Source organism: Pseudomicrostroma glucosiphilum (assembly GCF_003144135.1).
Source record: "Pseudomicrostroma glucosiphilum strain MCA 4718 unplaced genomic scaffold BCV69scaffold_9, whole genome shotgun sequence".
NCBI classification, from domain to species: domain Eukaryota; kingdom Fungi; phylum Basidiomycota; class Exobasidiomycetes; order Microstromatales; family Microstromataceae; genus Microstroma; species Microstroma glucosiphilum.
Genome location: NW_020289921.1, coordinates 202,827 through 216,789, shown reverse-complemented (window position 1 = coordinate 216,789; position 13,963 = coordinate 202,827). Strand labels below are relative to the sequence as shown.

General features: G+C 56.6%; 5 protein-coding genes and 1 non-coding gene across 6 annotated transcripts; 5 read left to right on the top strand and 1 right to left on the bottom strand.

Annotated features, from left to right (window-relative positions):
* Positions 1–651: 651 nt before the first annotated feature.
* Positions 652–1,407, top strand: BCV69DRAFT_214279 (hypothetical protein). The gene has a single exon (XM_025489772.1). It carries the CDS (start codon positions 837–839, stop codon positions 1,299–1,301), a length of 465 nt encoding a protein of 154 aa, XP_025347123.1. The 5' UTR covers positions 652–836; the 3' UTR covers positions 1,302–1,407.
* Positions 1,408–1,844: 437 nt separating this feature from the next.
* Positions 1,845–4,669, top strand: BCV69DRAFT_294249 (methylenetetrahydrofolate reduct). The gene is made up of 2 exons (XM_025493867.1): positions 1,845–2,170; positions 2,250–4,669. Exons 1-2 carry the CDS (start codon positions 2,143–2,145, stop codon positions 4,232–4,234), a joined length of 2,013 nt encoding a protein of 670 aa, XP_025347122.1. The 5' UTR covers positions 1,845–2,142; the 3' UTR covers positions 4,235–4,669.
* A 125-nt stretch (positions 4,670–4,794) lies between these two features.
* On the top strand, positions 4,795–4,914 carry BCV69DRAFT_t32. The gene has a single exon. It is a non-coding gene; the product is annotated as a tRNA-Arg (tRNA).
* Positions 4,915–5,477: 563 nt separating this feature from the next.
* On the top strand, positions 5,478–6,710 carry BCV69DRAFT_299719 (hypothetical protein; the record flags this gene model as incomplete). Its single annotated transcript, XM_025494361.1, has 2 exons — positions 5,478–5,909; positions 5,991–6,710. 2 exons carry the CDS (start codon positions 5,478–5,480, stop codon positions 6,708–6,710), a joined length of 1,152 nt encoding a protein of 383 aa, XP_025347121.1.
* A 527-nt stretch (positions 6,711–7,237) lies between these two features.
* On the bottom strand, positions 7,238–9,563 carry BCV69DRAFT_260703 (actin-like ATPase domain-containing protein). The gene is made up of 2 exons (XM_025490682.1): positions 9,251–9,563; positions 7,238–9,137 (listed from the first exon to the last, which is right to left on the bottom strand). Exons 1-2 carry the CDS (start codon positions 9,496–9,498, stop codon positions 7,601–7,603), a joined length of 1,785 nt encoding a protein of 594 aa, XP_025347120.1. The 5' UTR covers positions 9,499–9,563; the 3' UTR covers positions 7,238–7,600.
* A 189-nt stretch (positions 9,564–9,752) lies between these two features.
* BCV69DRAFT_283492 (hypothetical protein) lies at positions 9,753–13,699 on the top strand. Its single transcript, XM_025492730.1, has one exon. The coding sequence runs from the start codon at positions 9,788–9,790 to the stop codon at positions 13,508–13,510; it is 3,723 nt and encodes a 1,240-aa protein (XP_025347119.1). The 5' UTR covers positions 9,753–9,787; the 3' UTR covers positions 13,511–13,699.
* Positions 13,700–13,963: the final 264 nt, after the last annotated feature.

Below are 13,963 nucleotides of genomic sequence, written 5' to 3'. Positions count from 1 at the left end.
AAACATGAGGTGGATTGTGTGACTGCAGGTGGGTGGGAGCGGTGTGTATGCTGGACGCTAATCCGTTCCGACGATGCTGTTGGGTTTGCCCTGGCCTCTAACGGCGCCATTGCTGTCGCTCTGACGCCGGCTAGCAAGCAACACCACCGCGATCACGGCACAATGTGATGTAGAAGAGATACGTAGGCACCAGATCAGAGGGGTTGCAAGTCTCGCAGGCACGAAGGGTGTGCTCGTGAGAGGCATCACCAACCTCACACTGGTGTGATGTGTCGAGTACGCTCTGCAGCAGTCAGAGCTGGACTCCCATCACATTCCGCTTCCGTCTTTCGGTGCATCGCAGGGCCGGCTAATTGCACTCCTGACCTCGTCAACAGACAGAAAGAGTCAAGTGCATTGCTACACAAAGCACCGACGACAACAAGGAGGCCCTCATGGAAGATCAGCACGCAGGCTTTCTTGGGCATCTGAACTTTCAAGACCGAGCCAGAGCCAAAGAGAGACTAGCGCTTCACGTCGTGCATTCCGTCGACACCCACTATATGCACGGCACCTTCCAGGCACCTTTCTGGAACTCGCCAGACATCGCTACGAGCTGCTGCCTGCAAAGGGTCTGAACGCGGCCGATATGCCAGTGAAGCCCTGGTTTCTGGGCTTCTGGCTGGGGGACGGTCTTCACAGCCAACAGCTCGTCTTCTCCATTGTCCTGAATGAGACACGGGCGCCGCTTCAAACCTATGTAGACGAGATGAATGCTCGCCGTCCCGTCGACAGGAATCCCCTCGACCTAGTGATCACACCCAGCCTGATACCGTACGATCACCCACTCAGTACCAATGAAAAGTGCTGGAGCCTCCGCGTCTCCGGCACACACACAGGGAGACGAGCGACCGCACCACTGGGATGAGCTGGCGGATGGACTGCGAGAGCAGGGCGTCTACGATAATCACGAAGGAAATGGTATACCCCAGAGGTACCTGAACGGCAGCGAGGCAACGAGGGCGGCAGTGCTGGCCGGGCTCTTGGATGCAGACGGATGGCTGGTGAACGGTGGCACCCCGTACGAATTTGCCCAATCCGTCGACCTGAAGATCATAGAGAACACGCCCGCGAGCTTGCGATCGGCCTCGGGATCAAGGTGGGACACACTTGCCATCGGCGGCGGCGCAACCCCGAGTCGCGCACAGGAGTCCTCGAAATGCGGATCATACAGTTGCAGGGGCCCAATTTGGCCAAACTGCAATCTTGTATTGCATTCGACCGCAAGAGAGTCCGTTCAGAGTGAATTGAGGCTGAGATGAGGCCAATTGGCGTGGAGCAGTTGGACCTCGCGCCAAGGGGGCGGCACATCCGCCGCCTGGGGACTGAAGCCGTTGAGCTCCAGCTAGCAAATGTTAACATCGCCTATGCGGATGCTTCTGCGGACTCTCAGGAGCCTCCGACGTCTGTGATGGTATCTCGATTGTAGCTAAGCTGGTGACAGGAGATCGAGCGTTCTGCCATGACCCGACAGTCAACCATGTCGCATCTTCAGCTGTGTGTTGCCAACAACTCGAGCCTCAGAAAGCTTCTGCCAAGTCAACTCTGCATCGCCCCATTGTTTCTGATGTCTACCATTGCATGTATTCTGCGAATTGTCTTGCCTGCCTGCCTGTATGATCTGATGCCTCGTGCGGTGAGTGATCTTCGAACGTGCCTTAGTCATCTGCACACCGCACAGGCGTGTATGGGTGAACTTCCGCTCTGGCCTCGCCCGCCCGCGTGGAGTGCACTTCCGGACTGCCTGCAGCCAAGCCACTTGACTCCGCTCGCAGCCTCACTTCTTCTTCCCCCGCCAGAAGCAACGCCTGTCATCCTGGATCCACCAACTCCTTCATCGCCCCCTGCATACCATCTTCCATTCATCGCCATCGTCAGCAATACGCTCCCGCTCTTTGGCCGTTCCTCTTCATCCTTCACATATTGGCATCGCCTGGACTGCTCGACGCTGCGCCAGCGCCACGACCCAAGACCCGGGTCCTGTTTGCCTTTGCGAAGCCGCACACACTCCCTTTCACGTTTGCTGCTCCGCCCCGCCACTACAACATAGCCAATATTTCTTTCCTCGATTTTCGAGCTTAGCATTACTGCTGTCACTTTTCCATGATGATGGCTACAGATGACTGGCGTAGTGAGTAGGGCATGGACACCACAAATTCAGCCACCCGGGCCTTCATACTGAACCGCTTTCCTGCCCCTCCTTCCCATAGTCACCTCCAAGATTGCTCAGGCAGAGCGGGAAGGTCGAACATGGTGGAGCTTCGAGTACTTTCCCCCTCGTACTTCCCAGGGTCTGAGCAATCTCTTCGACCGAGTTGGCCGCATGTCAGACTTGGGACCAGCTTTCGTGGATGTGACTATGCATGCAGGCGGGCGCACACTAGACCTGACCAACGACCTCGTCAAGATTATCCAGACTTATCTTGGGGTAGAGACATGTATGCATCTCACCTGCACGAACATGCCTAGAGAGAAGATCGACCGAGCTCTCGAGCTGGCAAAGGAGGCGGGTTGCCGGAACATCCTCGCCCTGCGTGGTGATCCGCCTGCGGGACAGCACGAATGGACCCCTGATGCTGCTGGCTTCACCTATGCCCGGGAGCTGGTAGAGTACATCAAGAAGAACTATGGAGACTACTTCTCCATTGCTGTTGCTGGCTTCCCAGAAGGCCACCCCGAGTCGAAGGATGGCCGAGAGCTCGAGATTGAGCGGTTGAAGGACAAGCTCGATGCTGGAGCCGATTTCATCTTCACTCAGATGTTCTACAACTATGACATCTTTGCCAACTGGGTCAAGGAAGTCAGGGCTGCAGGTATCACATGCCCAATCGTACCTGGAGTGATGCCCATCCAGACATATGGAGGATATCAAAGGGCTACGGAACGCTTCGGTACCCTAGTGCCCCAGTACTTCCACGATGCACTCGACCCCATCAAGGACGATGATCAGAAGGTCAGGGAGGTCGGAACACAGCTGGTCGGAGACATGTGCAAGAAGATCATCGACCCAAAGAATGGTCTAGGCGTTTCCGGTCTGCACATTTACACCATGAATCTGGAGCGCGGGTCTCGAATGCTGCTCGAGTACCTCGACTTGGCTCCCACCCCACAACAGGTCAAGACTTTGCCTTGGACCCCTTCTTTGACTCCCAAGCGACGAGAGGAGGGCATCCGCCCCATCTTCTGGGCGAACCGAGCCAGGTCATACGTGAGCAGGACGGAGACGTGGGACGAGTTCCCCAATGGACGGTGGGGAGACGCTCGAAGCCCTGCGTTTGGTGATTTCGATGCCTACGGTGTCAAGCTGAGATACACGAACGAAGAGGCGAAGAAGTTGTGGGGCGAGCCGGAATCTCTGGAGCAGGTGAAGAATTTGTTCAGAAGCTTCTGTAATGGGGAAGTCAAAGCCCTTCCTTGGAGCGACAGCGGTGTTGCCAAGGAGACCACTGTCATCAACCGACAGCTGGGGCTCCTCAATGCGCTGGGCTACTTGACCATCAATTCGCAGCCCGCTGTTGATGGAGTGCGAAGTGAAGACGAAGTACACGGCTGGGGACCCAAGGGCGGATACGTCTACCAGAAGGCGTACCTTGAGTTCTTTATCTCACCCAAGCAGCTGAACAAGCTCGTTGCGCAGATCGAAGCAGACCCACAAATCACATACCACGCCGTGAATGCTCGCGGTGACATGAGGACCAACACCACCTCTGAAGCGCCCAATGCCGTCACATGGGGTTGCTTCCCCCACAAGGAGATTGTACAGCCCACCATCGTCGAGTCCATCTCCTTCCTAGCATGGAAGGATGAGGCGTACGAGATTGGCAGGAACTGGTCCAGGATCTACGACGAGGGCAGCACGTCACGCAAGATGCTGGAGAAGATCTTCGGAGATGCTTCGGATGAGGCTGATGACGACAGTGGATGGTTCTTGGTGAATGTGGTCCACAATGACTTCAAGTCTCCGGAGGCCATCTTCAAGCCCTTCCTGGCTGCAGCTGACCCCTCGACACTTCAGAGCCTCGCAAAGGGCACACTGAGCGATGCTGTCACGGGACTGGTGGATGGAGTCAAGGGCTACGGACAGGCCATTGCCGAAACGCTCGACGGCGTCAAGAGTGCAGTGCTGAATGGCAGCACGGAGGGCAAACAGGTCAATGGCGCTAATGGTGCTAGCCGTATCACCGTTGACAGGTGATCAGCTGCGCCGCTTGCCAGGCTAGAGGAGAGCAGCTCCACAGCAGCGAATGCCCGACTCGTCATCTCAACGAATGTCACGATAATCAAGTACAGGTCTTCTCGAGACTCGACCAAAAGCGTAGACGGTACGCGCGTCATTACGGGCGAAGCGTACTGTCACACAAACACCCATTTCAACACTTTCCCAGCATCTCATCTCATGTCACTCTCCCCCACACCATACCTCGTCACCACTCGGGACGCTTCACCTCGTCCACCTGACTCCCCCCTTGCCACCCCCACCACTCTCCCCCTCTCCATTCTGACCACTTCTTTTGTCGATACTCTCGTCTCTTTCCTTCATCGGTTTTCTCGCCCCTCCCACACACGTCATCTGTATTTCAACATAGCAGGCATCTCTCTTACATCTGAATGCAAAGCGATTAAAAATGAGACGGGTCAGGGTGGTGAGGCGAGGGAAGCGGGTGAACGCAAGACACACGCTTCTCGCAGTGGCTCGCCCAATGTGCAAGCGTTCAAGTACGTCAAGATGGACACGATGAGAAAATCACAAAAAGGGCGCCCATAGCTCAGTTGGTTAGAGTACTGGTCTTCGGTTTCACGTCTTCGTCATTCTGTAAAAAGACGACGTTGCGTCCGGTCTACCAGGGGTCTTCAGTTCGAGTCTGGATGGGCGCTTTCGTTTTTGCTTTTTGCACGTTGGGATGACGGTGCCTTTTTGCCGCTAATGAAAAGCTGGAGCGACCGACGGACCTTTTTTGGAGAGGATGATGCTGCGTTGTACTGCGTTGTGCTTTTGCTTTTTGTCCGGCACCTCACCTTCACAAGCTTTGCAGTGCCCTTTGTCTCGGCATGGTCTGAGCCGCCAAGAGATTCTCAAGGCATGCGGACCAATGGAATCGCGCCTTCGGCTCGTCTGCACCGAAGCGGCGCGCCGCCGCCGAGGGCGTGGCCGGCGGATTTGAGGGCGTGAAGGGGTGGAGGGAAATCAGATGTGGCAGCGCCCACAAAGGAAGAAAGAAGTCGCCGAGGCCACTGAGCATCGAAGCCAAAGCACACGGGCAGCGCAGCAACACAGTGGTGACAGGCTACGACAGCATCATCATCACTCAAGAGGGGGCCCTAGACGGACAGCTTCTTCTTCCCAAGTCCCCTCTCGAATCCATCATCTCTACGAGGACGGCGACGACGACGACGAGCCACTCCCTTCGAGCAGCCTCTTACCCCCTTCTCCCCTCGCCATGACTGACCGCCTCCCAGAGTGGGCCACGGTAGCCCTGTCCGGAGGGGTGACCCACTCTCGCTACGCCCGCCACATTCGCATCGAGCAACCTTCACACTCCATCAAAGGACGCTATACCATCGGGCCTGCCGCACAGGATCATCGTCCACCTCTGTACGATGCACCACTGGAACAAGTCGTAGGCCAAACTAGCAGTAGCGCTTCTTTTGAGACAAAGGGAAGCGCCATTAGTGCCGAGGTGTGGATCATGGGGGATGACAAGTTGCAGGAAGGAGGAGCAGAGGAAGGACCGGCACTTCATCGTCGACGCAAAAGCTTCGATGAGCAGAGAAAAGGAGGTGTCACGGCTGGGGATAGTCCGTCTAGGGGCAAGAATCAGCCTGTCAGCGTAGCTGCCAAAAGCTACATGGGCCGCATTCACCTCTCCATTGTGAGTGCAGCTGCTTGTGCAACCCAACGAAGCTCGGGATGGGATAGACTTACTGACGCTCCTGCCCTCTCCGCTCTGCAGCCGCAATACACCCCCTCTCGTCCCCTCCATCTACGAGCCAAATCCCACAGCGGATCCCTGCACATTTGCGTTCCCCCAACCTTCTCCGGCCTCGTCTCATGGAAAACGGAATCAGGCGTTCTGAAGCTCTCTCCTGGCATCAAGGCGCGCTACACCGGTCTAGGCGAAGCTTTCAAGCATCGAGGAGTAGGCATCGTCGTTGCCCATGGACAGGCATTGCCTGCAGGACATGTAGTAGGTCAAGCCAAGGCAGTCGTGGAGAAGAAAGGTCTGCAGCCCAGACTGATGATGAGGGGGAGCAAGAGCAGACCAGGAAGTGCCGGTAGCGTTGGGCCTCAATTTGGGGCAACACCAGCAACACCGTCAAGAGGAGTCTTGACCTCTGCCAACTCCTCCGCGTCCGTATCGAGGGAAACGTCCAACGATGGATCCGCCACGCTCGTCTCAGGCAGGAGCTCCCCCAACCACTCTACGGCTCCTTCTTCTCCAACAAACTCACACAGCCCCTCACGCTCCCTCGTCTCGGTTGGTGACACTCCCAATGGACCTGAGCTGGGTCTGCCTGCGCATGCGGCAGCTACTAGTGCCACGGCTTCGGGAACTGCTACGAGGGGGGATGCGTGCGAGCTGATCACTACGTATGGAAATATCCACCTGTACGAGGTTGGAGAGAAGCTCGCACTGGGCACTTCTGCTGCGGATAGCTGCTGCGTCATGTAGTTATCTTCGCATCGAGTCCCTCAAGCATACAAGCATTCAAGCATGTTAGGATACCGGCATTCAAGCCAGGAAGAATGAGGTCCTCAGCCCCGCACTTGGGCGTGGCTTCAAGATGGACCCCCCTTTGCTACCAAAAGTCATCGCCTCAAGCAGTTCTGTTCACAAAGTCCACTATAGTGACTCCTCATCTGTACTCTTTCCACTTCGCCACACCTTTCCTTGGCACCCCCTTCCTGCTATATAGACATCCCCAGCGTCTCTTCCCCAAAAGGTAGATAGACAAAGTAGATATCGACACTACCCCTACCCCTCCGCCCGACCGATCGACGAGCAGAGCGGGATCACCAGCCAGCCATTTTCCAACACTCTTTGTCTTCCTTTTCGGCATATACGTCGCACATTCTCCTTCTCCTTTTCCCTCTCATTCTCATAGACCTTCGTGTAGATGTCGTTCATTGTTACGCTTCTCTCTTACACTCCACATAGAGATAATAGAAGTAGAGGTTCAAAAAAAAGAAAAGTGGAAAGATCCCAACTCTTACAGCGCGTCTGGGTGGTGCGTCTTTCGCTACAGATTACAGTCGACGGTAGAGGCACAGGCAGACGCACAACAAAGGGTAGTCTGGGCAGAGCTGGAATGTCGCTCATCTGGTCTGGAAGAGGATGCAGAAGAGAGTGTATTACACGTCGTCTGGGGGTGGGGGGTTTTGGTGCGTCCCTCGGTCTAAGTCTATAAGAACAAGGGGAAAGCGTCTACTACCTCTACAGTGACTGACGAAAGGGAAGGATGGACATGGAGTGGAGTCGAGCAAGGAAGGAGGGAGGAGAGGAGTCTACTCTAATCCCGCTCAATCGCTCTGGCGCTGAATGCTTACCGCCCCTCCTTCCACTCAGGGAGCAGGCAGACTGACCGTCTTCTGTCCCTCTGCATCTCCCACGGTAATCTGTACAGCTCCATCCGCAGCAGCTACAATCTGCACTCGAATCTTCTCTCCCTTTTGCTTTGCCTCGTAGCTCACTTCGGCCAAACGAGCCTTGTCCGCCTTGACAATGGACGTCCTCCTCTCCTCTTCCTCGTCCTCCTCGTCATCGTCCAGCTCGTCATCGTCCTCGTCATCATCGTCCTTTGCGCGCACGACCTTTTCGACCTTGACCTCGGACGTACCCTCTGCGAAGCTCAGCAGAACATTTCCAGCTGCAGAAGCGGGGAGGGTAAAGACTCTCCTTGCTGGCAGAGGGGTGTAGGCGGGGAGAAGGGTGACGAAGAGTTGACCATCCACAATGGCCGAGCTGAGGCCATTGACGGCTCCCTTTGGTTCGGGCAGCACCAGTCCGAGGGGCTTCGAGGTAGTGGGGGCTTTCAGAGCAGCAATCTCTGTAGGGGGAGCCTGGGGCAGGTCCAGCAGGTGTTTCCTCTCTGGAGCATCAGAAGGAGTAGAGGCAATGGCATGGGCGTGCACTGCGCAGCCTCGAGCAATGACTTGGTCTGAGTCAATCGAAGCGGTGATCCGAGTGTGGCCCTCCTCGGGGAAGAGGTACATGAGCTGACTTGTCAGACCAGGCAGCCGAGCCGATCCACCGGCAAGGATGACCTCGTCGATTTGGCAAGCGTCGAGACCGGCCGACTTGAGGGCCTCTTCGGCCTTCTTGATCACCTGACCGTACACAGGTCCAGCCAGCATGTCCAGCCTCATCCTGTTGATCGGTCCAGCAAAGTCGACGCCCTCGGCAAGACTCTCGACGGCGCACTGGGCCGATGGCGAGGCGCTGAGAGCCCTCTTTGTCACTTCTGCCTCATTCCTCAGCTTTGCCCAAGCTCGAGCATTTGAAGCCTCGACCTGTACTTTGGTCTTCTTTGTGAATTCCTTGGCAAAGTAGTTGACAAGAGCCTCGTCTACCTGCTGACCCCCAAGGTTGGCTTGTTGCACAGAGGAGAGCAGAGTGTACACACCAGCCCGAGCGGCGAGGATGGAGACGGAGGTCGACGAACCTCCCATGTCCACCACTGCGACGTTCCTATCCAGCTCGCTTCCCACCTCGTAGGTCTCGCCGGTCTCGCCATCGGGGTGAAGAGGCAGCAAACCTCCTTCCCGGGGTGATGTGAGATTGTAGGCAGCGACAGCGGCAGCTGGGGCCGAGATGATCTGCAGAACGATCAGACCGGCCTCAGTCGCGGCTGCCTTGAGAGCTGCGATCTGAGCAGCAGAGTAGGAGAGGGGGACGGACATGACTGCTCCGGCGATGGGTACTCCTGAGAGGAAATCCCGAGCGGTGTTGAAGAGGGAGTTGATGTAGCGGACGGCAACTTCGTGGGCCGAGAGGACAGTCTCGGCGCCATTGATCTGCACCTTGAAGGATGGAGTTCCATTGTTGTCGATGACGGGAGCTGATGCTCGCTTCTTGTCGGCATCGCTCAGCTCAGAGAAGCTGTAGGCAGGGACAGAGGTAGCAAAGACGGGTCAGGAACAGTCAGATCGAGGAGAATTGTATAGGCGCCGCTTGAGGAGGGTGCTGCTGACATCTCGCGTAGAATTACTCACCTCCTACCGAGCAAGTTGATGAACTGGTCGATGACATTGGGTCCGTTCCTCACGAGCTGGGGTGTTGCCTGGTTTCCAATGTAGACCTGGTCCTCGTTGAATGCGATCCTGGTTGCCAATTGTCTTCCTCCGTCTTCGTCTGCAATGACGTCTGCGCGGCCATGCTGGTTGATGGCTGCGATGGAGCTAAAGGAGTGTCCGACGTTTACGCCGATGACTGCGGATGTCGATGCGTCTGTGGCTGCCATGGTGAGTATATGCGGGGGTGATGATGGGTGGTGTTCAAGGTGAATGGTGTCCTGTTCTTCTGGTTGGTGAGCGTGAGTGTGGCTGGGCTGCCTGGCTGCCTGTGTGCGCCTGTGTGCCTCTTGTGCGCACAAGTTTTCTTCCCGAGCCAAAAATTTGGAGGCAACGCACAGAGCAGAGGAGAAGCGGAAGGCAGCAGCAACCAAGGCGCGAGGCAGAGGCCACTGGGAAGAAGATATCCTCCCTTGATTGTAGGCCACCTCGTCGTCTCCTTACCCATACAATACCTCGATGGCCTCCACAGCTGCGTCTTCCTCGGCGCTGCCCCTCTTCTGGGACTTGGCCTCTGCCGAAGAGGAGAAGCGCCTCGCCTCGTCCTCTCACCTCGTATCTGGACTTGTAAAGCAGCAGTCAGCCCTCGCAAGCACCTCGCGGTGGACTCTCGACCCTCCCGAGCCTGCAGCAGCGACTACCAATGGCTCTGGAGCAGCACTCGCAGCCGTAGAAACCGTGACAGAGCAACAGAGCCTCTACGTGGAGCGCAAGCTCGACCACACCCTTGCCTCCGACGTCAGCTACTCCCTCCGGCGTCTCGTTCGCGGCCTCGCCTCGCCGCGAGAGCACTCCAGAGTCGGCTTTGCCGTTGCATTGACCGAGCTCTTGGCTCACCTCACCTCCATCAATGCTTCCGACGTCCTGATCCTCATCATCAAGCACTCCTCTCCTTCCGGCAAGGTCTCGCGATCAGAGCAGCGCAACCTGCTCTTCGCTCGCCTCTTTGGCATTCAGGCCCTGGTCCGCTCCGGCATGCTTATTGAGCGGCCGACTACGGATCTGGCTGAAGTTGAAAAGGTCATCGAGCTTCTTCGAAACTTGTCAGAGAAGAAGGCATATCTGAGGGAGAGTTGCGGCTGGACTCTTGTGCAGCTCCTCGACTCCCTCGCTGCGTCATCCAATGAGCAGCTGAAGAGTGCCGTCTCTCAGCTCGTCTTCAATGACGCCGTCTCCGGAGATCTTACCCCGGAGAAAGTAGCATTGATACTTAAGCTACAAGAGTTCGCCCCCAAGCTCAAGGCAGACGGCAAGGTAGCCGGTCTCAAGAAGGGAGGCGATATCCTCAGCGCACCCAACTTGCCCACCATCGCAAAGGTACTCTGCAACACTACACCGACAGAGGACAAGGAGGATGCAGCAGCGGCAACAAAGGCAGGCGACAACTCCGGTTCTCACAACCCTCGAGTACACTTCATCTGGGATGTCATCTTGCAGAACTATTTCGGCCCTGCCACAAGCTCTGTCCCTGCTTCTCGGGCACCCTTCGCCGAGCTATACCGCGTCTGCGTCGATGAATCCCTCTTTGCTGCTACGGCATCACCAGAACGCAAATCCTGGGGCTTCCAAGTCTTCTGCAAGGCCTTAATAGCAGCGCCTGCTGCTGAGAAGCCCCTCCTCTTTACCCCCAATTTCATGCGGACCTGGATCAACCAGCTCGCCGGTAAGGAGAGGCTACTGCACAACGCAGCCACCAGTGCAGCCGAAATTGTCACCGAGGTCGTCAAGGAGACTCCCCGGGCTGGCTTCGCGCTCGTAGCTCAGCTTCTGGGTAAGCATGGCAGTCAGAATTTCGACAAGCTGACAAAGACAAAGACGATCGAGGGACTGCTGTCAGCCATGGACGGTCAAGGTGTAAAGGACTACATTGTTTGGGTGGTCGAGCTGCTTGCCACATCGGCCGATGATGCCAAGAGGCGATGGGCTCTCGACCAGTTACTTTCGCTCGTGCGCAATACTGCCATCCCTACCGACGAGAGCAGCACGGAAGACATCCTCAAATACCTTGCCGCGGGAGGCTTCTTCTCTTGGAAGAAGGCTCCCTCTGCCGAAGCTGGATTGCTCTCGCACCAGCCAAAGCCCTCCTTCAGCGTCGAGGCTCGAGACGTCTGCCGCTCGCGCTTCCTCTCGTGCCTCACAGAGCTAGCCGAGAGGACCACTACCGTCACTACCTCGATCGAGGCCGCCAAGCCTCGTAGAGTACAAGGTGTGACTAGTGCCGGGGAGCTTTGGGTGTCAAAAGCGTGGGAGATCTTCAACTCTCTGCTGAAGGACACCAAGAATTTTGCATCGGTCATGAGCGAGGACGCCACTCAGATCGCTGCTGATGGCTCGGAGCTGCTGCAGAAGGTTCGAAAAGCTGGCAAGGCTCAGAAGAGTGACAGGCTGCAAGCCTTCGAGACCCTCGTTGTCGCATCGCTCCTATTTGCCCTCGAGTCACCGGAAGAGGCGGCCGAGCTCGTTGAATCACTCAACGACTGCTTCAGCAGTCTTTTCCTCAGCAAGGCTGCTCCGCCTGCGCCCAAGTCGACTGAGGATGGGGAGGAAGAGCGAGAGCCCGCTGGTATCGAACTCCTTCAGGACTACATTATTGGTCTTCTCGAGAAGCCATCAGCTTTCCTCAGAGCGATCGCAGAGCAAGTCTTTGGTGTCTTTGCCACCGAGATGACCAAGGAGAGTCTGGACCACTTGATCGATCAGCTCGGCTTGAACGAGGAGCCCGCAGACGAGGAAGAGGAAGGAGGCGACGCAATGGACGTAGACGGCGCTGATGGCGACGAAGCAGAGTCAGAGACCTCAGAAGACTCCATCGAGTCGGCTTCGGTCGAAGATGATGACGAGGAGGACGTTGACGTCGACGAGAAGTTCCGAAGTGACGTCTTGGAGGCTCTCAAAGCGGGCGGCATCGCCCATGAGGAGAGTGACGAGGACGAGGACGATGAGGACGGCGGCAGCGATGACGATGACGACAAGGAGAGCGTGCCCGACCTTACAGATGATCAGATGCTGGCCATCGACGACAAGCTAGCCGAGATTTTCCGTCAGCGTATGTCGTCTCGCCAGAACAAAAAAGAGGCAAAGCAAGAAGCCGTGGCGTTCCGGAACAAGATTCTCGATCTTCTTGCAATCTATGCTCGCAAGCAAGTGTCGAATCCGCTCGTAGTCAACCTCGTACGACCTCTCTTCTTGCTGGCGACAGAATCAGACGAGCTCGATCGACAGGTGGCTAACAAAGCTTCTACCATATTGAGGAACAACCTCTGCAAAGCCAAGGAAATGCCGATTGGGCCGGGGATCGAGGTTGTGGAGGAGGATCTCCGTGCAGTCCACTCCTTCGCCTGCCGAACCGCCAGCCCCGAGCTGGCGTCAGTTGCCAACACTGTCAATTTGTACCTCACACGCGTTGCTCTTGGTCCCACCTCGAATAAGGCGGCACCTTCTGCTGCCCTGGTCAAGGTGTACGAAGAGACGCTGCAAGATTTCCTTGGTCGCAGCGCATGTCAATTGAAGGCATCTTTCCTCATCGATGCCTTCAAGCGCTTCCCCTCCCTGGGCTGGCCTCTTCGCAGTACCCTGGTGGAGAGCTGCTCTCCAATGGCCACTGTCAAGACTTACCGTCAACAGCAGGGCATGCAGATGCTGCAGAGTCTGGTGAGCCAGAGCGCACAGGCTCAAGAAACCCAAAAGGATGTCCTGGTCTTCATGCCCGATGTAGCCAATCTCGTCTTCACTCTACTGCCCACGTCGACAAGCTCTTCTCCTAGCAGTACCGGCTCATTGCCCAATGCTGCCCACCTGAAGGAGGTACTCAAGTTCGCACTGCAGGCTGTACGTATCACCAAGCGCGTAGTATTTGCAGAGGACGTCGAAGGCAAGGCGACCAAGTCGGTCTGGAAGCCAAGCAAGATCAGGGAAGCAATGGCTGCTCTTGAGAAGGAGGAGCGCTTCAAGAACTCGACGTCGCTGCAGAGTCTGCTGAAGCAGATGTTGGTCATTGTGGAAGGCAAGAGTGAAGAGGGCAAGAAGGACAAGAAGAGGAAAGCCAAGGAGGCCGTGGAAGTGCAGGGCGAGGTCAATGGTAAAGGGGCGGTCCAGACCAATGGACACAGTGGCAACAGTAAGGAGGACACGAAGAAGAGCTCATCCGGAGGGTCCAAGAAGAAGGCGAAGAAGGCGACATGAGCTGACCCCTGACTTGGCATGGCCGCATGGGTGAGCTGTGCCCTACGACAATGGAAAAGAAGCTCTACTCGTCTACTGTTTTCTCTCTTGCGTACAATTTGTGATTGTGTCCGTCCGTCCAGATGAGTTTGATTGTGATTTGCTTGGATTGTCCCCCCTGCCGGCATATGAGTCTGGAAGGAGGGGGGGGGGTTCGGAGGAGCGGAGTCGGGGCTGGTGGCCTGGGTGAAGCGCAAGGTAGATTTTGACTTAAACTGACAGGCGTCCCGCGCCGTGGCTGCCAGCCAACCCGATCAACCCGAGGCACGGCTCGTGGCTGCAGGCAGGCAGGCAAAAGGCACGCAGGACCACTTCCCCGACGAGGAGGCGTCTGGCTCATCGAGGAGTGACCCCCGACCATCTCACTTTACCCATCACCATTGCCTTGTCCTCTTACCCCCCCCCTTTGCCCCT

Bases quoted from the DNA above. Each gene is read 5' to 3' on its own strand.
- BCV69DRAFT_214279 (XM_025489772.1), top strand. From the start codon at position 837: ATGAAAAGTGCTGGAGCCTCCGCGTCTCCGGCACACACACAGGGAGAC.
- BCV69DRAFT_294249 (XM_025493867.1), top strand. From the start codon at position 2,143: ATGATGATGGCTACAGATGACTGGCGTA. The intron at 2,171-2,249 runs GTGAGTAGGGCA...TCCTTCCCATAG, and splicing joins GGCTACAGATGACTGGCGTA to TCACCTCCAAGATTGCTCAG.
- BCV69DRAFT_260703 (XM_025490682.1), bottom strand. From the start codon at position 9,498: ATGGCAGCCACAGACGCATCGACATCCGCAGTCATCGGCGTAAACGTC. The intron at 9,138-9,250 runs GTGAGTAATTCT...CCCTGCCTACAG, and splicing joins ATCAACTTGCTCGGTAGGAG to CTTCTCTGAGCTGAGCGATG.
- BCV69DRAFT_283492 (XM_025492730.1), top strand. From the start codon at position 9,788: ATGGCCTCCACAGCTGCGTCTTCCTCGGCGCTGCCCCTCTTCTGGGAC.